Source organism: Rhopalosiphum padi, chromosome 2, assembly GCF_020882245.1.
Source record: "Rhopalosiphum padi isolate XX-2018 chromosome 2, ASM2088224v1, whole genome shotgun sequence".
NCBI lineage: Eukaryota > Metazoa > Arthropoda > Insecta > Hemiptera > Aphididae > Rhopalosiphum > Rhopalosiphum padi.
In genome coordinates this window covers 52,863,509-52,891,394 of record NC_083598.1, presented here as the reverse complement: position 1 = coordinate 52,891,394, position 27,886 = coordinate 52,863,509, and the positions used below count along the sequence as shown (strand labels likewise).

The 27,886-nt window shown below is 25.5% G+C and overlaps 2 protein-coding genes across 5 annotated transcripts; one reads left to right on the top strand and one right to left on the bottom strand.

The window, feature by feature from the left end:
• Window positions 1–28: 28 nt before the first annotated feature.
• On the bottom strand, window positions 29–27,236 carry LOC132919210 (transformation/transcription domain-associated protein). Of its 4 annotated transcripts, none has more exons than XM_060980599.1 (57): window positions 27,169–27,236; window positions 26,661–26,855; window positions 25,952–26,062; window positions 25,688–25,876; window positions 25,419–25,613; window positions 25,137–25,303; window positions 24,832–25,067; window positions 24,571–24,775; window positions 24,300–24,497; window positions 23,977–24,229; window positions 23,612–23,818; window positions 23,225–23,550; window positions 22,854–23,160; window positions 22,648–22,793; window positions 21,206–21,353; window positions 20,989–21,137; window positions 20,830–20,921; window positions 20,438–20,721; window positions 20,178–20,375; window positions 19,916–20,098; window positions 19,643–19,841; window positions 19,095–19,396; window positions 18,846–19,029; window positions 17,221–17,453; window positions 17,002–17,122; window positions 16,781–16,914; window positions 16,550–16,711; window positions 16,226–16,480; window positions 15,876–16,152; window positions 15,604–15,809; window positions 15,305–15,475; window positions 14,804–14,944; window positions 14,402–14,728; window positions 14,231–14,335; window positions 13,813–14,163; window positions 13,343–13,491; window positions 12,940–13,178; window positions 12,407–12,783; window positions 12,016–12,288; window positions 11,704–11,954; window positions 11,467–11,638; window positions 11,197–11,364; window positions 5,026–5,274; window positions 4,781–4,966; window positions 4,619–4,715; window positions 4,172–4,551; window positions 3,965–4,109; window positions 3,764–3,906; window positions 3,014–3,188; window positions 2,696–2,948; window positions 2,541–2,634; window positions 1,778–1,993; window positions 1,522–1,704; window positions 1,168–1,311; window positions 935–1,076; window positions 676–872; window positions 29–612 (listed from the first exon to the last, which is right to left on the bottom strand). In XM_060980599.1, exons 2-57 carry the CDS (start codon window positions 26,805–26,807, stop codon window positions 400–402), a joined length of 11,355 nt encoding a protein of 3,784 aa, XP_060836582.1. In that variant the 5' UTR covers window positions 26,808–26,855; window positions 27,169–27,236; the 3' UTR covers window positions 29–399. The 4 variants fall into 4 exon arrangements, with proteins under 4 accessions (XP_060836582.1, XP_060836579.1, XP_060836583.1 ...); XM_060980596.1 differs by lacking the exon at window positions 27,169–27,236 and adding an exon at window positions 26,921–27,139; XM_060980600.1 differs by lacking the exon at window positions 27,169–27,236 and adding an exon at window positions 26,921–27,139 and having other exon boundaries at window positions 26,661–26,838.
• LOC132922607 (beta-1,4-N-acetylgalactosaminyltransferase bre-4-like) lies at window positions 8,923–10,530 on the top strand. Its single transcript, XM_060986199.1, has one exon. The coding sequence runs from the start codon at window positions 9,089–9,091 to the stop codon at window positions 10,076–10,078; it is 990 nt and encodes a 329-aa protein (XP_060842182.1). The 5' UTR covers window positions 8,923–9,088; the 3' UTR covers window positions 10,079–10,530.
• Window positions 27,237–27,886: the final 650 nt, after the last annotated feature.

Below are 27,886 nucleotides of genomic sequence, written 5' to 3'. Positions count from 1 at the left end.
TGCTTCTAACATAAATAATTATTTAAAATTGTATTAATTCTTTAAACTTTATTTACACAATATTGATAAATGTTGAATAATTTATAATACAATACATACATAATGACAATGATAAATATACAATAATATTATACCATAAAGAACTAATTTGAAGTATAATGTAATACCTAAATATACAAGGTAAAAATAAATAAAATATTATTAGATATTTTATTATTTTATTTATAAATTACAAATATTTTAACTATATACTTAAATTATTATTTATACAGACATATATACATAAAAAAATATTATTATTAAAATAGAAAAAAGGTACAGAAATCTTTTCAATATTAGCAATAAATGTAAATTAAGAGATCTATAAATATTTGAGAACCAAAGTCTTCACAAAAATGTTTAAAGCCATGGGTACCATGCTGGATCCATTCGGCATAAATTATCAACTGATGATGCAGCACTTACAATTGTGCTTACCTTGTTATCAGTACCGTCAAAATTTGCCAGACTATTTAATCTATGCATTATAGAATTAACTGCTTTTGTAACCATACTAATGATAATGTCACCTGATATTTCATCTCTATCAGTTGAAAGTTCATCTTCCAATTTCTATAAAAATATTTAAAAAAAAAATATTATTGACATGACAGAATAATAAATATATTAATTTACTTTTTTATAGGAGGTGATCATTTCATCTCGGAGTATAGCCCTAAGAATAGCTTGAACTTTGTTGTTAGGTTGATTAAAACACCGAGCTGTTGCCATAATACTTGCAGTAAGAGGACCATTTTTACCAATATCAGTCATTAATTCAACAAAATTAGGAGTTAATCTAAAGGGAACAGGTCGATTGGATACTAGTTCACCTAAAATGTATATTAAATTAATTTTATTAAATTTACAAATATTAATTATTGAAAATAATTACCTTTTTTGTCGTCAACATCAAACTTGAAGTATGAAGCATTAAGTAAACCAGAGTCTTGATGTATATACATCATATCAGGATTAAGCCTAGTTAGATGTAATACATACTCGGCCAAACATGATAAAGATAATTGAAGTGTAAGCTAGATAAATAAATTATCATAAATTTGTGAATAAAAAAAGTATAAAAAAATTAATATTTTATAACTTGTTAAAAAAATTAATAATTTGTACCATTTTTCTAAATGTCCAATAATCTGTAGGTGAAGCATATGTAAGAGTTGCCCAATTTTTCAATATATGACTTTGACAATAATTTTGTTGTACTTCTAAAAATACATCCAAAAGCATTTGAATATTTGCTTGAGTTCCTTGATTCTAAAAAAAAAAATGAATTTAAAAAAAGTTAAACACGGTCAATTAAGAGAATGCTACATCTGAATTTGTTTTCTTTACCTTACAAGCGCATTAATAACAAAACAAATTTATATTTATTAGTACATTTAGTATGATACATCACATAATAAAGAGAAAACAATTCTCAGTTGCTAGTAGGCAACCTTAATTATTAAAAAATTAATATATTACTTGAATATTAGCTAGGCGTTGGTAATAATGTTCAATACAATCATCATAAGGTTGAGTTGTGCTCATTGACTTAAAAATATCAAGTAATGATAATGATGAAGGATTATCTTCAACAAGCCTTTGTTGTGGAGATACAGCAACAACCCTAGGTACTGTATAATATAAAAATCTGCGAGATGTTTCCTAATAATAAAAGTTATCATACTTTAAAATTTATTTTTAATTAAATATAATTAAAATTAATTAGTTTATCCACCTTTTGTTTGGTTAAGTAATGATTTAACATTCTTAATAGTTGTAAAACTCGTTCTTCGCGTCTTGTATCACCTAAGCCAGCATCATGCATTACCAAATAAGAATATAATTTGCCATTATGACCACGCATAACTAATCTTCTGGCTGATGTATTATGCTTTTCAACTATTTGAACTCTTGGCATAAAACGGGCAATTTTTACATAATAATGTGAATGCTAAAAATATATTTATATTATTTAGATTTTTCTATACATTTAATGATCATACTTTTTTTAAATTTTATTTAATACATGGTTTTTTTTTTTATTTCAAAACAATTTTGAATTTATAATTAAACTTTAACAAGTACATAAATAATAATAATAATAATAATATGGACATAATGTGGCAGAAAATATATACCAGTTACTAATTAGAACTGGTATTAAGTCATTACTTTGGTTGCTTGTTTTTGGGTAGAAGACTATCAAAGTTTTTATAAGCAACATGTTATAGTTATACTATAAGCATATAACTAAGCCTTAAAGTTTAAGACTTAAACAATAATTATTAAGATAAACTTTGAATTTTTACGCTATGACTAGTTTTTACTGAAAGCTAATAAAAATAAAAAATGATAATAATAACTTTAATTTATATTTTTTATTTTTAAGTAATAACTAATAAGCTTCAATATAATTAAATATATTTCACGCGTTTTATTTTAAAAACTAGAAAACACTTTATTACAAATTTGCATAATTTGAGTTTCAAAATCCATACCTTTGGAAGTAAAAATTCCCCGGGAATTTCAATTTCAGCAGTTTGAAGACTGAAATTACTAAGAAATCTACATTTTTCTTCAATTAAAAAGGATCTATAAATAAAATATGATAATACAATTATATACATACAAATAACAATTTTTCAAATATTACTTTGGTAAAAGTCTTATTTTGGTCTCTAATATTTTTATCCATTTTTTCATTTTTGAAATCATATGATGTAATTTCATGGCCGCAGGCAAAGTAAAATCAAAATCAATAGAAAACTGTTGTTTCATTTTTTGGAAAACTGGATCTTGTATTGTTGTCTGGGCTCGTTTAGCTAAACTCTCAGACCCTGAACCCGGGAATGATCCTTTAGTAGATATAGCTGCACTATTAGCAGCCATATTACTAGCTAATAATTCTGAAAATAAATTATGTAATTAAACATACAATCGAAACATAAAATTGTTTTTAAATAAACTTTACCTATTCCAATTCCAAATGTTGATACTAATTTTTTAATGAAATTTAATGTATGAGGTGTTATTTGGGCATCTGCAACAGATCCTCGACTGTCAAAAGCAATGTTATAACATTTTGCTAATCCAAGACGAAGTTGTCTCAATACTTCTTCATACCAATTTTCTCTGAACCAAACCATCTAGAATTTATGTATAAAATAACTATTTTATTTTTTTACAAAAACATTTTTTTTCTTTTTAAATTGTATAAATAATTTTCTGATCAATTATATAATAATAATTTGTGTAATACATGAAGGATTATAGCATTTTTTAAATAATTTTTTTTTTGTAGTTTTGAGTATGATCATTGATCATATATATATACTGTATAATACTATTGAACATAAATATTATTATATTAATTATATATTTAAGCAATGGTATAATATCTTGATTCTAACTTCAAAAGTTTATACAAAATGTTATAACTTCATAATTAACTAAATAAATAAATACAGTGAAATCTCCCCTAACAGACAAATTCAAATAGAGGATGGTTTTTAAGAACAAACTACAGTTTTTCTACAAACCAAACCATTTGAATGCTATATAAAATGTCAAAGATTGAATGTAGGTATTTTCTATTTAAAGGTTTCGCTGTATTGATATTTGGAAAACTATGCTAGGTACAAAAAAGTAATAATATCATTAAATAGCATAGGTTATAAAACGTGGATATTGGTCAATATGATAAATTATGATAGAAATTTACCTGATCTACTATGCCTTCTAAAGTTAGTACAATTGTTGGATGAACTTCTCGTTGCTGATGCATAACTTTAGAAAAACGTACCATTGCAGGAGTGGCACGTAAAGAAGAATCAGTTAATCCAGTGTTTTGTGTGGATGTAGAATCTATAAACAATTCAATAAGTTTTAAATAAAATAAATAATTATTTAATATTATTAGTACTTTGTGTAGTATCATTAGTTTGTGACTGCTTGTTAGCTGCAGCTAATAATTCAGAATTTCTACAACGTTCTCTATATTCAATTTTATGAGTAAAATATAATGTTCTTGTTGGAAAATACACAGCTTGTGGATACAATCTTCCAACCTAAGAAATAAATAATAATAATAATAATAAAAAGTTTCTTTTTAAATTTTATATTTTATTACTTGTATCAATAAGTTTTGTAATAAAGAACCTCCATCGCTTGCCAATGTAGTTAATAATTGTGGCACCCAAGGCAACCATAATGCAGGTGGAACTCCATTGAAATGTGTATCAACTGTACTAAGCAATGAATATTCTTTATCATCATAAGTTAATAGCCACAATACTTTAGCTAAATATTTTCGATATTTAGACTCATTTTGTTGACGGCAAGCTTGCAAAAAGCATATTATTGCAGCTACACCAGTTTGCATTGTTTGATTTGGATAACTTTTAGTAAAGTACTCCTCCATATATTCACCCCAGAGTGCCCAAGCTTTAACCATAGAATCGTGTAATTGCACAGCTGCTGAAAAAGCTTTGTGTGCTTCTTCAGATTTCCCTTTATTTTACAAAAAAATTATAGTTTGAATAATAATATAACATATAAAATAAAATTATAAAATTACCAATTTGGCCAAGAAGCATTCCTTTAAGTGCATAAAATTCAGCAGTCATTTCACTTTGGAAAAATTTTAAATTTGTTCTCTCAATAGCTTCCAAACACTAAATTGAACAGGAAATAAATATTAAAAATTTACTTAATATTATTATTTATTACAAATACTTACATCTTGAATTTCATGTTTATTAGATGATATGGATGCCATTTGCATATAACACTTTACTTGTTGTCTAATTTTATGGAAACAATCAACTACTGGTACATTAGGTATTGTATATAATCGAGATAATGTTTGAAGACAAACTCCAGTTAAATTATGTTTACGGCTAACTTTGCCAAAATGTATTATAGCCTGAAACAAAGAGTATAATTATTTATTCAAATTAATAAAATTACAATATATATACATACTTGAGCAGAAGCGTGAACACCTAATACTGCATTTGTGGATTGTTCAGGTCGAGAACAATATTCAATAACAAATTGGTAATGATGTTGTCGCCAAACAAACACATCACTCCAATGGCTTAAGTCATCAGCTACAACTGGCAACCGATTTTTCCATGTTTTTAATATCGCTTTCATATTATGCAATGAATTGTTTGTGTCTTTTTCTTGCAACCCCTGGTGTATTTGAGCTGCTTCAGATAATTCCATTATCTAAGATAAAAATATTAAAATACATATATATATATAAGTGTACTATATTATATACTTTACATCACAATATATAAGTCAAAACAATTTAATAATAAATAAATCAAAATTTAAAAAGTGAAACATAAATGCAAATGTTTAGAGGGATACTTCATGGGTATGGTTAGCATATAATTGTTGTATAATGTTTTTACTACAAAATAATTTGCAAATTTTCGTAATATTAATGAATTTTGTAAAAATAAGAACCTTGATTACATCAAGTACTAAAAATTGTGACTGCATATTTTTGATATTTTTTGAAAACTAAAAAATCAAACATTTCAAATATGAATACATAACACAAAGACAGTCTAAATGTTTTGAAAGTTATGTCATGTCAAGTGAATGCTAATAAGAATATTTGGTGAACATTTCAAGTTTTTGCAGTAAATCATTTTTGACTGAAATTATATGCATTTATGAATTACAACAAATAAACAATTTTAATTTTAAAAACAGGTTAAGTGTTAAAATCCCTGTTTATCCTTATTTATTTTCTTCAATAATTTTGAAAAATATTGGGCAATCATAACATTGACTCATTAAAGTTCTAACTAAATTCATTTTTCTATTAGTATCATAATATAGATGTCTTAGCTGATTCCTCAAATAAATTACCCCAGAAAAAAATAATACTGGAAATTTAGTTCCCGAAAGAATAACCATATATTAAAAAAGATATGTAACCTACTTAACACACATATTCACGAGATTTCAATGATTGTCTATATAAGATTTAAAAACAATCATTTTTTCAAGTCATAATAAATATCGTTTTCTTAAATTGAAGTTTATTTTGTCATAATTATCAAGTGTTGTCATGTGTCTGGTGGACATTTCATGTTTCTGGAAGAAAAATCGCCAGAAAACATCGAATGGTATCAATGGTGAACTTAAGAGTGTTTTGTTTATGTATTCAATGTAATTCAACTCACGTAGGTTTCTTTAAAATATTTAAATAACTCCTCGGCACCAAGAGGAATACCTACTTAATTTTATATTTTTAATAATTAATTCACAGAATTACTATTATAAAATTTAAATATTAATCATTGTTTCCACTTGACCCAATTCTTTTTTTTATTTTGCCAAATTTCACATGGGGCTATTCTTTCGCGATACCGTCTTAGCTATACTTATCTGAAATTTAAGTCTACTTTGTCATTTTGAAATTAATAGACTTAAGTATTGAACGATAAGCATGTACATTAAGTCAATTTTACGACAAAAATAAAATAATTTGTTTAATAGTTTGTTTTGTGTTTGGTAATTGGCGAGGATCTACACTAGTATAGGTGTTTTTTCTAATAAATAACCCCAGAAAAAATAACCCTATAATAAAAATGATTGTGTTTCTACCTAATTATAAATGTGTAATACAATATAATAATTTTAAACAAATAGTCAATATTTTCGTAAATTTTTTAAAGATATACAATAATTTATAAACGAATCCAAATTTAACATTTTTGTGGTGACATAAAAATTGTATGTATATATGTTATAAATTGTATTATACGCAATGACATAATACTAATATTTAAATTAATTTGCAAAATCTTACAAAATCTCATATGGGGTTATTTTTTCGGTGGTTTATTTTTAGGGGTTAATTTTTCGCGGTACCAGTATAGGTATACCTAATTGTATAATTAATATACCTATTAATTAACCCAATAACTAGTGTCAAAACAAACGATAGGAAATTAGAAACGCTCTGGAAACACATTAAAACTAAAAATGATAACATCAAAACACACAAAACAACATATTTCATATTACGACTTTAACTTTTGAAAGAGTGATGACGTTTAATTATCAATATAAAAAATATATTTGACTCTTCCTCAGACATATTAAAAAATATTTAGTGTAACCTAGGTAGTAGGTACCTACACACAAATAATGAAGAAATTAAAAAAATTAGTAAAAAATAGAAATACTTCATTATAATGGTAAGATAGTTTTAAATTATAGATAGGCAGATATCAGATTATATTTATATTAAACCAAGGTATTCGTTTAGTATGAGACCCAGGGGCGTTCCTAGGGGGGATTTTGGGTGTTCAGCCCCCTCCTTCGAAAAATAAAAATAATTATTAATAAAAGTTGTACATAATATAATAAATATGCGGAACTTGATTAGGACAGGTTCACATGGACGTGGTGTCTTTGCATCACTATCGTGAAACACGCGCATTGTTACGTGTCATGTGAGCGATTTATAGAAAATACAGTAAAAACTAAAAATATTGAGTCCCCCCCCTAGAAAAAAATTCTAGGTACGCCCCTGGTGAGACCTACCGGCTACCATAGGTTAGGTTAGGCCTGAACCCCTCGGCGTTATGAACAAATAATACAAAACAACTCGGTAGTCCAATTCTGACAGTGATAAAAAAAAAAATCAAATAAATCTAGTTGGTTTACCTAAATGTCTACATCAAACAAAATTATGATCACAGACTAGAAGAACCATGGGTGTTCGGATTATGTATTTATGTAGCAAAATTGGAGACAATTTGGAACAAAGGTTTTTTGTTGTAAAAAAACACTAAACATTTTAATTTCGATTATCAAAAAACAAATATTAGTAATATTATCATAGGCGCAATTTCAATATAAAAACTGAGGGTGCAAGCTCTACATTTTCCGGGCATAGCGTTGAATAACTACTGATTGTATTATAAAAAAAGTATTTGAGGGTGTACTTTTAAAATTGGGTGTGCTAATACCCCCTAAGCACCCCCCTATTTGCGCCTATGATATATTACCCTGGGTCTTATTACTCTTATTATAACATCTAACATCAGACAAAAGGAAAGCATATTCTTGTTTATTATCATAGAACAGTAAACCATTAAAAATATGTTATTAATCCATCAACTGAGACTCATATATAAGCAATTGAATAGAATAGGGGAATACTAAAACTAAAATCCTACTAAAAGTACATGGGGATATCAGCTGAAATATATTTTTACTGATATTTTAAATTTTGATGACTGCTTTTGAATATACCTTAATCTGTATTCTGTAATAATAAAATAACCTAATTTTTAATTAATTATTGATCCAGTAGCCAGTAGGTTACATACTAAAGGAATACCTAAACGTCCTAAACCAATATAAAATTACAGTACCGTCGTCTGTCAGTATCTACTGGATGAGTATTGGGTACCCGTTAAAATAATCATATTCTTAATTATATATTTTAAAAATAACATAAATATTGAAAAACCAATAAAACATAACAATCATAACATAGTTACATATATCTCAGTTTGACGGATTAAATTAGTATTTGCAGTTGCAGGCGCCAGGCGATCGCCACGCAGACTGGTGGGGTAATAAGTGTAGTGTACCGTTTGCGATGTCTTACAGAACGCTTATGTATATGATTTCGGTCAATATTTTAGTAAAGATCACGTTTTAAGATAGAACTATCTTAAATCGTGGTAAAGATTTTCAAGGAAGAAATTAGAATTTATCGATGTTATTTAGTTTTTATTTATATTCTATAGCCGTAATTAATTGTTTAATGGTTTATAAACATTGAGGTTATATTAAGCGTTTATTATATTATCATGAATTAAACGTATTTTCCTTATCATAGTTCGTGAAAAATTAAAAAATAATACATTGTAGGAATATAAATATTAATAATAATATATGTTTATCATTTATATCTTATATGTAATAATGATTTAAAAAATTTATATTATAATTTGTGAAGTTATTAGTGCTCGGTGACGTTAAGTTGCATAAACGATGCAAAATGAATCTCATTTTAAAATATATTAAAAGAAAAGTGTTATTGTATTGGATCTTAAGAGTTTGTGTGTTAAGTATTTTTTTAGTCATTGGTATTGTTGCATATTTTATTTTGTTTCCATCAATAATTTACATAAATTCAGTTGATATTCCAAAATTTTTAGTCAAGACTAGTGCTGGTGAATATGAACTTCTAAATAGAAGTACATGTCCAATAGTTGAAATTAACGAAGAAACAAGTCTAATAAACATTCAAAAAACTGTTAGCAGTAAACAACTAGATTTTATTAAGCAATTTGTATCTTCAGGTGGAGAATGGATGCCAAAACATTGTATACCACAACATCATACTGCAATCATAGTATGCTATCGCAATCGAACAGAACAACTTCAAACCTTTTTATATCATATGCATTCATTTTTACAAAAGCAAAATATACATTATCAAATATTTGTTATAGAACAGACATTTAGTGCTGAATTTAACCGTGGAAAATTATTTAATGTTGGTTATCGAGAGGTTACAATGCGTTCTCTAGCTGGATGTTTTATTTTTCATGATGTTGATTTAATGCCAGAAAATATAAATAATATTTATGGTTGTACAGGCTGTCCAAGACACATGAGTGCTAATATAAATGTTTTTAATTATAAATTGCCATACTATAATATATTTGGTGGTGCTATTGCAATGACACGTAGACAATTTCATGACATTAATGGATTTTCAAATGTATTTTATGGATGGGGCGGCGAAGATGATGATTTATTTAATAGAGTTTACCATAGAGGTTATAGAGTTTGTCGTTATCAATCATTTATATCAAGGTATACTATGTTAACACATGAAAAAGAAATACCAAATGAAAATAGGATGAAATATTTGAGAAATGGTCCAAAACGATTTTATACAGATGGTGTTGATTCAGTTACTTACAATTTGATCAAATATGAACAATTACCATTATATACAAGAATATTAGTCAATGTTTAAAATAAATATAGATATTATTAAATTGAAGAAGAAACCAACATGAAACCATAATGATAATGTAACAATCCTTGTCTTGGTTGGTATAAATCTACATTTAATATAGTCAATAGTTATAATAATAGACAATGGAAATATTTACATGTCAGAAGATTATCAGTTAATTTAATATTTAAGTATTAAATATAAATGATAAATGAAGTATATAATTGGTTATTATAAACTTTAAAAATAAACTACTTATTTTACAACTAAAAAAAGATTATAAACTGTTAATGTTAACAACCATAGTAATTGATTACATAGTCTGCACTTAAGTTATGTATCTTACTATGTCCAGCCTAGATAAATCAAGGTGTTTAATTAACAAATTATAAATTAAGTTATTTTCTATACTTTGAAATGTATGTTTGCATTATAAAAATTGAATGATATGAAATAAGTCTGATCTTAGATTTAAACATAAATGTAATTATTATAAAAAGTAAAGTGAGAATAGTTGTAATTTTTAATTCGGGACAAAATATAGAAATAACACTGTATATTAGTTATTAGTTAAGTATTTATGTTCATGTTCCACTTTAATTTGAAATTGTAACTATATTTATAAATTATGATCAAAATAATTTATGTACATAAATAGTTACATAAGAATGTTTTATATTAAAAATTTAGTATGTAATAAATATTATATTGATGATTTGTATTAATTAAATGAACAAATTTATTATTATTAAACAGTTTTTTTTTATATAATAAACAAATTATTATTATAGTTAACAATTTTTTCATAGATATCTTATAAATTGAATTATATGTACCTATTTATGAAAGTCTGAACAATAATATCACAGGTAAAATAAATTAGAGGTAAAAATATTATTTTTTTTGTTATTTAAAAAACATGTTTCAAAATGAACTATAGAAAAACTAAACGTTATTACTATGTTTTAAACTAGCTCCAGTAGTCATATACTAAAATTGGAACGAAATAAGAAAGCATCCTCATTTAAACAGTCAGTTACTTAATTGAATCAAAACACCAATAATTATCTAACACGATACAATCATTGATAACACTGAACTATAACTAATATGTATTTGTTTTATTTTATATTTACCTGTTGGGAAGCTTGAAGATATGGCAAATGAATATGTGACACAATATGTGGTAATCGTCTCCATTCTCTAATTACATGTATGCTAGCCATTTCTACATTTCTAGTAACATATGGTAAATTAGGTTCATCTGGATGACAAATTGCCAAAAACCCTCTGTATAAATACATCTAATAAACAAAAGTATAGTTAATATAATATTTATATTATTATTATATAATGCTTGTAGAAAATTATTAGATTTAAATTAAATTTAAAAAAATATTCAATACCTTCCACAAAAATTCTTTAGGGCATGTATTATCAACACAACTTAATGCCTCACTCATAACATGCCAATCAGGTATACGCCATGCACTGTCCAGGATTAGAAATGGATTTAAATGACCATTAAGTTTTGAGTATTCAAGTAAAATGTCCCACTGATTCAGCTCTTTTGAACATCTTTAACATACAATGTTATAATGTACTCAATATGAATACATATTATTTGGAAATTAATTGTTTACCTAATCCATTGTGATTCCCATAACCGTGCTTCACTTAAAACCATGACTGATGCAGGAGAACTGGAAAATTCACTTTGATATTTTTCTATCAAAGACTCATACGTAGATAAAGCTTGTTCAAATAATCCTTGTTGTTCTAATGCAAGAGCAACTTTAGTCTCCCGATATTGAGCGTGTTTTTGCCACAAACCAGCCCACATGTCTTCTTCTTTAAGCTGTTTGTACATTTCTGCTAATGTATCAATGACATCCTGTAAAATAATATTTTTGATGAAGTAAAATTTTAATTAAAAATTGATTGTATAAACATACTCTTTGTGGAGATATTTCTGGTTCAAATTCATAACAATCTTGTTTTGTTACTTCAAAGTTATTATCAATCATCATTTTTTCTAAAGACAAAGTTACACGGTGCCATAAATTATGAGATTTGCCAATATATAACATGACACTTGGTTTAAAATGTATTTTTGGTTGGCATTGAAATAATGCTTCAAAGAATGTAGATATAACACTTGGATGAACATCTCTTTGAACAACATGAATACCACTTACAATAAATTGATTAATTTCAGGTAATAATATCTGAAATATTAAATTTAGAAAAAACAATTTTACTTAATGATTTATTATACATGTATAGATGTTAACACATAGATTTAATTAATAGCATTATAGAATTAAAATAATTTTGAGTATTTACAGTTTTTTGTGTGGAATTTAATGACTCCCAAATAGCAGGAAATAATACAAGCCAAATTTTTTCTGCTAAACTTGAATCCATATGACACAGTTGGGCTATGGCTGAACAGATATCTCCAAGTTTCATTGATTTTAGATTATCCATAAATTTTATGTGCCTGCTAATCAATGGTTCTAACTTTCCACCCTCAACAACTTCAATGTTATCAGTCACCATTTGGTCAGTGTCCATTGCATACTCTGATTTGACTCCAATATCTTCATTAGTATTAAGAATTTCTTCAATGAATGAAGTATCACAGTTATTAACTAATTCTTTAATTGTTGGTAATTTTGATGAAGTTGATAAATTAGAATCTTTTAATATCACAGGCAAATCTATAATGCATATGAAAATAATATTTATTTTAATAGTGATTTGGAAAAATATAAAAACCTTATAAAATATTTTTGATGGAATAGATAATATATTAATGTTTTTGTTTTTTAAATCTTTTATTCATCAATCTAAATTCAAAATTTAAATTTTCTTACTTGGATCAACTGTAGCTAACAATAATTCAATGCATTGTTTTATCCAGTAATGAGTCATCATTGGTTCCCAGTTTTGTGAACTCACTATATATAACAAACGCTCTGGTAATCTAGTATTAATTTGTTGATTGAATAAAGTGAAGAATTTTTCACGAACAGCTGGCTGTGAACATCGCAAACCACTTAAAAAAGCTGCTTCCAATTTATGTCCAAGTTCTGAATTACGTAACTCTTCATCCCTGAAAAATATTTTAGTTGAAATAATTATCAATTATCATTATTGTGATAAGTGGTAACAACAATAACGATACAATTTTGGTATTAATTATAACAATTCATTTAAAATAAATTAAATATCAACCCCAGTCATAAAAATAATGAAATAATGAATTATAAAATTTACTTGTAAATGTGAATAATAATATCTAAATATTGAGCATTCAGATCAGGAAACTTTTTTTCAATGTGCTGCATAATTTTTACCAACAGTATAGATTTTTCACGCAAATTGGGTCCCTCATTCGGAGGATTATGCATCCATTCTTCTAACATCTAAAATGCAAAACATAATAATTAAAGCTTATAATTATTTTATATTCAAGTATTGAACTACATTTTTCTATTGAGATTGCTTTAATTGTAATAAGTGAAAATATCCTACACAAATATAAGTATGAACCAAGTTGTTTATTTTTATAGTATTAATTAAGTATTTTATTATAAAATATATTATTTTAAAGTAAAAACACAATAACCATTCACAATAAAAAAGAAATGTTATACAAACATATTTCTCCTCAAAGTAAATTTCTTATTTTACCCTTTTGTACAGGTAGTCATTTTTCTAATGGAACAAAAAAATATAAAACATACTTTTAAAATTGTTTTCATTATTCTTGAATCATTTGTTTTTTCAATTAATCCAACGAGAATAGTTCCAATAAATGTTTTTCGAGTTTCAATATGCATATTGGTAACTCTGTTTTTCATTAAATCTAGACTTTGAATAACTAGTTCACTTATTCCCATTGAAGATTCTGTATTTGTAGATTGTGGCTGTTCACGACATACTTTTTGCAGAACATGTACAAATCGAGAAGACAAGTTATCGATAAAAGCTGGATTATTAGCACTGGCAGCTTTTAACATTATGACACATGTTAAAAATCGATTATAATTTTGTGATATATTTTTTTCAAAATTGTTTAAACTTTCATCAATTAACTAAAATTTAGAGATAATAGACAATTTTTATAATATTAAACATAATGCAATAAATATAAAAACATACCACATTTATTAAAATATAAAGTTCTTCAAGTTCATTAAGATATGGTTTTATCATAGGGAACATAAAAATTAAACGTGAAAGAAATGCATGTGCCATTCGTCCAATCTAAAATAACATATAATATCCAAAGTAAAAATGTAATAATAATAAATATATTTCAATTGCAATCACCTTCATATTAGTAGTACTAATGCAATCATATAATGATTTCTGAAGAGGTTTAATTGTGTTTAAAAGTTGTTCTTTTGGTAAGGTACTTAAAAAAAATACTAAAAGATCAAACGCTGATGCAATATTTGCAACAGCAATTGCAGTAGCAGGATTATTAGCAGCGGGTTCCAAACTTGATACAGTACAAAACACTTTTTCCATCCATGCTAACTTTAACATATCAATACATCTGGACATTATAGCTTCTGACTTTAAAGCAGTCCTTAATAATGCAATACATCGTTTAGATAATAATTCTGCCATACCTCCAGCAACACCATCATTTACCTAAAAATATGATATTTTATACAAATAAACAAATTATTAAAATATATTAATAAATTAAAAAATTGAAAAACCAACCTGACAAGCAATTTTTGCTAAAAAGTTGAAAACAACTACAAAGTCGTTTTTGTTAATAGGTATATCTTTGTCGTTATCATCTAATTGTAAAGAAACTGAAGGTTCAAGTTTAATTTTTTTTGCAATTCCTTCTATAGAATTCTAAAATAAAATAATATTTGCGTGTAAACTATAAATATAAAGTTATACTAGGTGAAAATAATAATTAAAACATTTAATTATTTTATTTTAAAGAGAGTTCACAAAGATAAATATCTAAGATATATGTAATACAATTAAAAAAAAAAATTCTTATAAGGAATAAAAGGTAAGATTAAAAAATTAAAAAATTAAAAAATTATAGCAAAAATATTGCAAATACAATTGAGGTTTGGTTAAAAACAGAAATAATAGCTATCTGATATTGACAGATTTGCCTTAAAATAAATGTGGAAATGTAAAAAAATTAAAAGTGAAAAAGCAAAGACTATAATTATTATTTATGAAAATTTGATCATTTACTTCAGTTGCATTATTTTCATCTCTAATTCGTTGTAATTCCCATTTTATAATAACTTCAGCCATTTCTACAGCTAATTTTTTATGTTCAAAAGTGGCAGATGACATAAAACCCAATCTCTGCATTGCATTTAACATATGTTGAATAAGTCTATGTCTAATTGGATAATACACCTAAAAAATAATAATAATATATAATATTATAATAAACATTATAAACATATAATGTCATATGCATTTTTAAGACTAAGAAATTAATATAAAAAAAAAATTCTAAAATTAATATTAATATTAAAAATTACATTATAATGTCTGACAACCAAATGCAACACATGGAATAGTTGTTGCATCAAATGTGCTTCTTCAACAATAATTTTCTTTGTACACTGACATAATAATTTATTTCCATTGTTCATACGAATAGATAATGCAGGTGTTATTAAATCCAATGCTTGCCGAACAACAATTCTCACTTCAACATGATATGCTTTAAGGAGTTCATGAAATACTAAAAAATTCAAAACATAAAATATCTGTATAATATCTGTTATCAAAATAATTTTCTATTTAATACCTTGTAAAATAATTCGGCTATTAACATGATATGAAGCAACTATATATGACAGTAACAAATGGCCACTGTATCGAGCAGTTGGATCAACACAAGATTTTTCTAATAAACATGGCCAAGCATAACTCATTACTCGCTTTAAATTTTCACAGAGTCCATCAGGACTAAATGCACTTTCTTTATTAACAGGAAAATCATCAACTAACATACATCCAAGTTGTAATAGATGAATACGTATGCTGTCTTCACCAATTCCCGGTGGTACTTCATGTACAATTAACTAAAAAAAATGTTATTAATTCATATTTAAATACATTTTAAGCTGAAATTATTTCAATAGTTATAGTATTTACCTGATATATATAAGATGTAACAATGTTTCCTGTTGAATCTGAAGATTCAGGTGTACCATGAATTAAAGCTTGTTGTTCATTATTTTCATAACTAGCCGAAACGGAAGGTAATATAATGTATTGCAAGATTTTGGATTTGAAAAGATTACTCATGTTATTATCTTGAAATATTTCGACAAAACGAAAGAATGCTGTTCGTTTCCATTGAGGAGAAAAGGTTTTTGCAACCGTTTCTTCTAAATACGTTCTTAAAAACTAAAAAAAAAAAAAATAGATTAATACAAAACAAATAGAATAATAAAATAGTTTTTGATTTAAACTTGCCTGAAAATCAGATATAAATCTATGACAAAATGCTCTAATCAAATGGAAGAGTAAATCTACTTGATTAGGGTTATGAATAAAATACTGTAGTAACACCTTTGCTAACATTTTTGGCTCATTCCAGTGAGAAAATTCAAGGTATCCCGGGTTCAAAAAATGTTCCTTTAGAAATTATGTAAATAATTAATTATTTTATTTATATTTAAATTAATTTTATTATTATTATTTTACTTGGTAGTGTTCAGATGCCCATAGTTCTGATAATGATATAATTAAATCTGTTTGATTATGAATCCATTTTTTATCTAGTCGTACAATAGAATTAATAATTCTAATAGTTTCATATTCAATAACTTTAGTAGGATCTAAATAAATTTAATAAAAAAAATTTTTTTAATAAATAATATTTTTAAATTATTATTAATTGAACATAAGTTTATAATAGTGGTTACCTGAATGAGAAGTTGTAATTAACTCATTAAGCCTACGTCCACTGGCTTGAAGTGCATCCCGTATTGTTTGACATTTCTCATTGGCGATCATCATATGTAAATATTTTACCCAATTAGGTTCCTATATCATTAAAAAACCATAATATCAATTATTTGTGAGTATTAATCATTCAAATCCAATATACTTCGGTTTAAATATATAATTATTTATTTACTTACCTTTATATGATTATCTTGTAAAAAGAGTTGCACAATTTGAGTTGGATATTTAAGCAAACATCCTAAAAGTGGTGTATGGAATGGAGATAATATGCTCACCTGAAGGCTTTTTTCACTATCCAAAACTAACCTACATAGTGATTCAATGTGCCTATAATTGGCTACAGGTAATTGTTTATACATTTCAATAATAATCACCATTATTGATTCATAGTTTCCGCTCTTTGAAATTCCTAATTTAAAAGGTGCATATGTTTAAGTTTATAACATTAATATTATACAATATTATACATTAGAATATACAATTCTATAATTAATAGATAGTATGAGTATAAGTCATAAAGGACTACCCAAGAATAAAAATAAAATTAAGTTTAATTGATTTTTGGTAATTAGTCAGGCTAAGATTATATGTATTTGTATGTTTTTTTTTGCACTATTCATTATAAATTTGATAAATTAAGTCCATAAATTACCTTATATTGTAGTGATTTTTAATATTATTATTATTATTATGTTTTTTATTATTCTATGTTATCGCCGTGGCCTGCACGACGCACAGCGACTTTTTATATAATTTGATCTATTTTTATATTATATTATTTTGTGTACATTGTCGGCGTGCGTCGGCCGACAATTTGGATCGACCACTACGACAAATGACAATAGAGATTGGTTAATAATTATATGTTTTTTAGTATGTCTTATGTCTATCAGTAGAGTAGTCTGTCTGCACCATACGCCGAGTACATTTTTTAATACTACAAAAGATTTTTTTATTTTACATATTGTTTAAACGTTAATAATGGACACAGGAATTAATGTTATATGGTATTGGTATTGCTAAACAATAGTATAAAAAACTAGTTGTTATATCGCATTACATTCCTAATTTAAAATTTATGAAAACAGATATTTTGTCTTTGACACGTAGAAAGTAAGATTAAAAAAAATTATTTAGCTTATATAATGTGTGACTTTATTTGATTTATTCTAAAATTATTATAAGATGCTTTTTTTTTCATAATGATAGTTTGGAAATAATTTGTTAATTTAATGTTTATTTTAATATTACTACTTAGTACTAATATCAATTATATTATATTATACATATCTCATCATTTTTATCAATACTAATATATATTACTATAATAATATTATATACTTTGAATTATATAAAATTGTCTATTTGTGTTTTAAATATTGTATTATAATTAAATTGCTTCTATATTTTATACTAGCAATATTTAATATTTAGTCTATGCAATATATTGATTTCACAAAATATTTTGTTGGTAATTCATACAAAATAACATTAAAATAGCTGGTTTGAGAAAAGAAGAAATGGGCGAAAGAACTTTACGGAGGTTTAGAACAATGATGGCCGAACATATATAGTTGGAAGTGAAGGGTGAAAGAAAAGAAGATCTGTACATTTTATTGAAGATTTGAGGCAATGGAATTTATAATGTCAAATGTCATTTTTAAACAGTGCTACAGATAAACAGGGTTAGTAACGAAAAACTGTTTTTATAAATATTCAATATTAATAAAACTATAAACTATAATAAATCATAAAATAAAAAAATTAATTATCAAAATTTTCCTTAGCTATTTAAAATTACCTTTTTTCATTTGGATTAAAACTTCAAACATTTTTTTCATTATTTCCATTAAATGTGTACAAAACATATCACTAAAACTGGTAGGAAACAACTGAACTAAATACCATAAACGCCTTGTTCCACTTAAAGTTAAGTTTCTGTAATCGCCTAAATCTCCTAATTGTTTCTTCATCAATTCATGGACCTAAAATAAAAAATATAAAGCTTATACATTATCTGACTTTTATAGTTAGGTTTGTTTTTGTTTACCATTGGCATATCAATTTGTGAAGTAGAAACAAATTTTCTCAAACACTGAAATGCTGTTTCTTGTAAATCTGGATTATTTTTATCTAAAGCACCATATAAAGCATGAAAAATTCTACTTTTAACTTCAGGTTGAGGAATATAATAACAAGCAGCAAGAGCTCTCATTCCAGCTTGACGTAATAATAACATTTGTCCTGGATTCATTGTTTTATATCCAGGTAACTTGGACATTGCTGAATCACTGGCTTCACAAAGATTTGATACTTCATGATAAAATAAATTGTGTTCTTTTATATTCAAATCTATTATAAAAAATAAACATCTAAATTACCAATATGCTTTTTAAATTTAGAGAATAAATAATCATTTAAAATGAAATTTGGTTTAAATGTTTATTTTTTTTTTAAACAAATTAGTTACTTACAGAATATTTTCAGACCATTATTAATGAGTAATAATTATAATTATAATTCATTAACCATAATATATGGTACAAGTAATAATTAATCAATATCATACAATAAAATTCACTTTCTTTATATAATTACCTATTGTAAAAAGACGAGGCAACAAAGAGGTACAGAATGTGTTTCCTTCCATCATTCCAATTTGTGCTTTAAATCCTTGATGACGTAACAAATGCTTTCTTAAAGGAATGATTTCTGATAATCCTTCTTTATGAGGTTCCATAACTTGAGTTACAGTGATTCCTTGAGCAGATGCTATCACACCCAATAGATGTGTGGACTATAAAACAATCAAAGAAAAAAAAATAATAATGAATAAAATATAAAATACATGATATAATAGTAAATACAAACATGATTTCGAAGTAAATCATTAGGACTTGTTACTTGACGAATCAGTTCATAAGTAACTTCATGTATAGCTTTTTTCTGTAAAGCTTGCAGTTGAGAACCTGAGTTCTGATCTAGTGGTGATGCTGCTTTCCGTAGCATGTTTTCTAAATTTTTTTTAGCTTCATCTAAAACTCCATTAGAAACCTATTTGGAATTAACATTAAATTATTTACAAAAAAAAAAGTATTTCCATAAATTTTTATTATCTTCTCAAATGACATACATCACCAGATAAATCCATGATAACAAAGAGTTGTGCTTTAACAAATAAATATAAATGTTCAAACACCCATTGTGAAGACATGCTGCTATAAAAAAATTGTATTGCATAACATCCACCAAATTTAGTATACCAAGCACGGTCATAACACAAAGCACATAACTTATCAACCATATATTCCATGTAAGGTAATTGACATGCCTAAAAATTACAGTAATTTAATGAAACTTTAAACAATATTTAAATAAAAAAATTTTAATTACCCTTTCTTTGGATCCCATAATAATTGTAGCAGTGTTTAAAATAATTGTAAGTGCCAACCGAGCTGGTTTTAAAAGTTCTTTTTCTTGATAACTCATAACAGTTGCCATTGAGTCAATTAATACAAGTGGGTCCATACCAAATGAACACTTTTCATTTTTTTCACTGTTTACTAATGGTCCAGCTTGTTGAGAAATTGCTACCATAGTATAGCGCATTACAACATCTAGCAGTGTTCCAAGAGCTGTGTCTCTAAGTTCTTTAACTGCAGCACTAACAAAAATTCCTTTAAAATTTAAATAAAGTCAATTATAATAAATTAGTTAGACACTAAATAATTTGTATAACATAATATAAAAAAACAATTTATAATAACAATAATAAATATATTTACCATTCAATGCCATCACATAAGTATTTCTTACAACTGGATCTGGATATTTGTACACTGTTGAATGGAAGTTTGATATTTTTCCTTCTTTGAAACTTAAATGATAATTTAAAAATGGAGTGTAATTTTTTTTAAACTAATTTTTACAACTAAAATACTCACCTAGGATGAGAAAAAAATTTCATTAAAACAGATTTATCATCATTTGATAATACAGATGCTGCCAAAAATGATTTTATTACTTCCCAACATTTTTTACGATAATATGGATCAGTTGATGTTTTAAGTGATTCTGCAGCAGTTTCAATAGCCTTAAAAAAAAATAAAAAATATATTCAAAAACCTTAATTATATTATGTAAAAATAAATATTTACAAACCATATCAACATTAAATGTTACTGATTCAGTATGTTCATTAAATTTAATAATAATAGCAGGTTTTGTTGATTGTCTATGCATTGAATAATCTAGACGTTGAGGTTCAGTCATCATCTTACGATTACCACCACCAAACTTCCCTAAGACTCTAGAAAAATATAAAAATTAAATTATTAAATACTTCAAAACGGTTTGAAATTAAAAAAATATATATAAGTAGAGAACAAAAATGGAAATTAATTTGAATAACCCAGTGCATAAGACAAGATTTTAACATATATCAATATAATTGATAATTGATTTTTATATTCAAAAGCATAACAATAAATGTATTGATTTGACAATGATTTTTAAATTCTGAAGGGAGTGATGAATGTATTGATTTTACAATGATGTGTGATTTTTTTTGTTCTTGATGACATTAAGGTTACCAAGACACTAGTCAAAATAAATACTCCAATCTTCAACATCAAGTGAGGTTTCTAATAATAAATTAGATTTAATTTATAAATCATCAAAAGTGAAAAATTCCCAGTAATTCTCAAACTTACGACTTGCAAAAAACTACAAAAAAAAAAGGAATGTTTTCAAAACACCAGTCAAAGCATAGTTGATTTCACTTATTTGTTGCAAATTAAAAATGAATAAGTAATTGAAATTATTAGCAAATAAACTACTAACATTTTTTAGACATGATATAAAATATTTTTGTACATTGCACATGGACTATTCATAGACATTAACATTTTTTAATTTTTCTTCGATTAATATTGATACAATATTTTTCTAAATGAAAAAGCTTTTAAATGTTATATGAGGTTTTTACCGTTATTTAGTAATACCAAAAATACATATTCACAATTTTTTTTTTATAAATATATGAAGATTAAACTTTGACAAAACTGAGTATTCAAAGAAAAATAAATGATATTTCCTTTTATATTTTAGTTATAATTAAACAATGATTAGTCATAAGGCTTTGAAACATTTTGATATTATGTTAATTATTGGTTAAAATAAATTTGAATTTTCAAATTATTAGATTGATATAGATATGGTAAGATATTATATCACAAACAGTTATGATATGTCAATATTGACCTACAAGTTAATAATAATAATATTAAACATAATGTATGTAATTTTTTTGGAAAAATTAGTTTAACCTTCTATATTACTAATAGTAATATAAATAAATAAATTATAAAATATCTTTAGAAATTCAGGCCAACAGAATGTCTCCACTGATAATCATTTTTTGTAAGCAACAATTTATTACAAAATTAAACTTAAAAAATTCATTACAGTAACCTATAAATTTATTATACAACAGAATAACTTTCCTAGTTTTTTGTATAAATATATTAAACTTTATTGATTAATGATTGGTAATAATAAATAAGCTAAATTTAATTTGTAATTAAATCTAAATAAGCTATTACCTGAATGCTACAGGATAAACATTATCATTAGTATTGTGCAACGATCGCCATAAAGCTTGCATTAAATCAGCTCTCACTGGTTGAATATGTTCATACAGAAAATCTGTTTGCAAATTATCCACACACAATTCCAAAGTTCTAAGACCCTAAAAAAATAATTAAAAAATAATATTTGTAATGCTCATTTACAAACAAATTATATTAACCTGAATAATTAATGATGGAGATCCATTTAAAGCTGAAACTAATGGATCCATAAGTAGAGGTAAATGAGGTAATAATGAACTTAAACGAACAGGTACAGTAAGACACAATTCCACAAATAAATCTTTCATATCTTGTTTATGTAAACCAGATTGTAAGCTATTTAAGCTTTTTAATAAGTTTGGTAAAAGAGGTAAAAATTCTTGATATAAAACTCCATGTGCACCACCTCCAATACAACGAAAGAGAGGGCGTAATAGTAAAAAATAATAATATGGATCTTTAGCAGTTAAAGCTAGTTTCATTGAGCTGCAATAATACATTGAATAAAATACAATTTATAATAAAATTAAACTCATTTTTTTACACTTACCTGTTAACAATTTGATTTAAATAAGGTTGAAGCGTTTGTTCACTTTCAATTGAATACTGATTAACAGTATCGAAAACTTGCTTAAAAAGTTTTAAATACAAATTACTTCGTTCAGCATTCCCACTACCCATATCTTCCATTTTGCTGAGTAAATGTTCTAACAACAACGTTGCAAATATAGAAGATGTGTCTGATGTATTGAGACTATTATTTAAAAGCGATTCACTAATGTACATTAAAGCATGATTTTTTTCCACGCGCTCAACAAAATAAGCAATTGTAGTGGAAAATATTTCTTTAAATGTACTTGGAGGTAATAAGGCAAACTAAAGAAAAAAAAATTATAAGATAACTTTTTTTTAATGTTTGCATTCAAAGAATACTTACAACACTACTTAAATGGTCCATAGATTCTTTTTCTTCTTTTGATCGTGGTCTTAAAACATTGGCATTGGTATTTTGATTATTTAATGGATTTACCATATGCACATCCATAGCTTGTAAAGACCATTTAACAAGACCTAAATAAATTTTTACAAGTTGAGGTTTTACTGGTAATTTTGGTGTACTTCCTGATTCATCTTCTTTGTTAGTCTGAAATAGAAGACAAGAACAATGTGCCATAATACAAATTATAGATATAAATAATAGTATTAAATAAATTGAATACTGATTAACAATAATATAAGTTATTTATGTATATCATTTATCTTAATTATATACTAATAATATAATACTTAATAGTAATATACCTTGACTGTAGCAATACCCCAAGCTGCAGTTTTTATACCACAAATTATAACTTTGACCAATGTCCTACACTCTGGCAATGAGAATAGAGCTGTTGGCGATGAAGAGAAAACATATTTAGATTTTTCTTGAATTTTTTTTCCACAGGGACTATTAGTAAATTCTTTTTGTTCCTTTTTTACAATGTCATCAATAATTTCACCCTCATTGATGTCAAGAATTTGAGATGATTCAGTAGGCAATGTTTTAATGGCACTATAACAGTGATTTTTACTTAAATATTTTAAAACCGTATAAATAAATAAATTTTATTTGATAAATATACTTTTTAGAAATAATAGCTGGTATGTATAATTTAGAAACTACTTTGAGTTTTAGCACATAAACTTGAATTATACGTATTAAAAGATCAAAACTGACAGTTTCTCCTTGAGTGCATTTTAAATTAGGGACATCTTCACCATTTCTTTGTCTAATGCAATCTACTAAATTCATTAACATTTTACAGCACATTAACTGGATACTGAAACATTATTTTTTTTATTTATAAATTACATTTTAATTCATATTACATACACTGTTTTATTTTCTCTTACCTAGGAGTTAAACTATGATCATGAACATTGATTGCAAAAAGATTTATGGCTTTTACAATTGTTGGTAGTGATAAATGAACTCGAACATGATGAATAAGGTCAGCAATAGTACTATATGCCAATGGTTTTAAATTTTCAGTAGTAGTCCATCCTCGGCCAAGTAGTGTATTTTCATCAAGTAGTTTGTCCATATATGGAATAAATTCTAAAAATAAAAATAAAAGTAAAAATTTGAAATTTAAATAACAATTTATTTTTTACTTATTCGTAAATCTGTATTAAGAATATGTCTTGATGCAATCAAAAGTTCTTTTCTAAGATGTGTAACTTCCATAGGACATGATTCCAACATTCCAATCATTCCTTCAACTAATTGTGTAGAATGAACTGTTACAATTTCTGTAAACGGCTTAATAACAAATGCTAGATAAGATAAAACTTTTATTTGGGCTGATACCAATTCAACCAAAATTTCCTTGTTATAATTTGAATGCGATCTATAAATATTTTATACGATGATAGAATTATGAATAAAGTTAATTAAAAATCCTGTATATTCTTTATACTTGTAAAGCATTGATGGTTGTAGTGGTATAATCCGAATAATGGTTGGAATATATTCACTAAGTTCTCTTTTAACATTATCTTTATATAGTTGATAGATAAGTACAATTGCTATTGGCAATTCTTGCAATATTTTTAATGATGAAATACTTCGCGGAATCACGTTATACTAAATAAAATATAAATTTATTACATAATGAATAAAACAAAATAGATTTAAACTCCTAAGTACTACTAATATAATACTAATAATAAATACTAATATAATGTAATATTAAATTTACGGTCTCAATATTATTTTCCGATGTTTCACAGTTAATAACAATTGTAGAATATGTGTTATCTAAAATTTCACTTATGTCAACTGTAGACAAATCATTAATACGCAGTCTTTGTTGGGTTCTCATGCTAAATATTTTTTCCATGTTGTCAGGTATATCCCAATAAATTTTTTTAGTATGTTGAAGAAATTTACTAATCTATTATATAAACAACGCACATTTAAATTATTATATAATTTCAATTGATTAATTAAAAATTATTTTTAACTTACTTCAGCATTATATGGTGGTCTAAAATTTTTTTGTAACTCAACAATAATACGTATACATGAAATTCCATTTTGTTCATTATCAGTTTCAATGAGCTTCATACACAATGTTACAAGCCGATCAACATGAGGTTTTAGAAATTCATTACACGGTAGTCTGTATATCATTTCTAGCACCAGTTTTCTTACTTGCTATAAGCACAGTTTATATTATAAAATATAAATATGATTTTATTATTGTTTAATCATGTGTACTTCAAAACTTACAAATATATGATATTCCGCTATAAAATATGGTTCTCCGTCTACTAAAATACGAATAAAATGTTTGATCATATGTTCTAAAAATGTTGGATATTGATGAGAATTTACGATCATCTAGAAAATTATAATAAATACAAATAAATTAGTAAGTGTTCTTAGCTATATTATGAACTAATATTTTAAAGTACATATCAAATTTATATTAATTAATAGCGATTTGAAGTAAACAAATGTGAAAGCCTTCTAAAAACCTTATTTTATAGTACTTTTAAATATTTACTTTAAACTACTTTATGAAGATTGTTCAGTTTAAATTGTTTTTAAGTTAATATTATTTAAATTATAGTTTCAAAATAAAGTTTTGATTAGATTTGAAAAAAAAATAATTAGTTTTACCTACTTAAAAATTATAAAATACAAAAAATTTCATCAAAATAGGACTCAATAAACTAGTTTAGAACAAATTAAAAATAAATCATGGCATAAATTGAACTAAATAAATCATACTATTAATGTGGTTAGAGTGTGTATGTACAATTAAGTTGTAAACATTCAATTTTCTTTTATTGTATGATATGAACAATATTTGAAAATAAAATGTCCATACATGTACGGTATAAATATGTATATAGTCAGATTTAATGTAACAACATTTACTAATACAATAAAGAACATCATTATTTCATTCCTATGATAAAAGATTAATTTTTACCTCAAAGTTTTCATTTAAAGTTTGGACAATTTTTAATTTTTGTTCATCTTCAACATTTGGATCTGTTAACAACGTAATATCTGAACGATATTTATCCATTATCGATTCATGATCCAACATAGTTTCCATTTTAATAACTGCCGCCATTATAAATGTTTATTTAATTAAACACCCGCTTCTGAATAATTTATTTCACTATAATAATTAATAATTACAAAGTATAAATTAAACATATTATAATAAACAGTAATGATTCTAACTTTTTACTTAGAACTTCATTATTACAGTAGTGTTATTCCTTATAAGTATTAATAAATATTATTAGGTTCACGAATGTTTAATTCACTTGTCACTCGAATTTTTACAGTAAATATTACTAATTTAATAAAAAATAAAGAACAGAATATTTGAATAATTCACATTTTGAAGAAACTATTTTCAAAATTTCAAACAAATTTATTATTATTTACTATCAATTTTTAAATAGCGGAAAAATTTAAACATTAACCTCAATCTGAGAATTATCTCAAGGAAAATATAAACAGTTTTGTGTCCAGTAGTAAAGTCATAACAACTTAACTATAACAACAACTACAGCGTTTATGGCATTTTTTATTTACACAATCAAAAGGGTGGAACTCCTATCACAAAACAATAATATTATCACAGAATAGATTATATCTATTATTTCATATATTCTGTCTATGGCATAGGTATTACTGGTATTACTGGTATTACCATTCTGCACATGAAATAAAATAACCCATGAATGAATCCGGCCCTATGATTGGTCTATACATTTGGAGCGAAAATTTAAATTATTATAGACTTATTAAAATATTATGGTATAGGTTACTCGTAATATGATAAAACACAGTGATATTTAATTGGATTTTAATTTTTTATTTGATTTCATAACAAGGGGAGGATGACAGGGACAGATGTTTTGCAATATTTATAATTTAATAGCAATCAAACTATAATATTATAAATAAAAGTGTTCTTAATAGAATTTAAAGTTGAACTGGTTGAAGACAATTTTAGAAAACATTGTCAGTACAGGGCTCAGCCACATATATATTTGAAGGTTCAAACCTCCTTCGAATTGCTTTCAAAAAATATTTTTTTTTTTTACATAACTATGTAAAAAAACAATTTTAAATTTATTTCATTAATTATATTGTGTAAGACCACTAAGACCTGACTAATGATTGTACCTAATCATG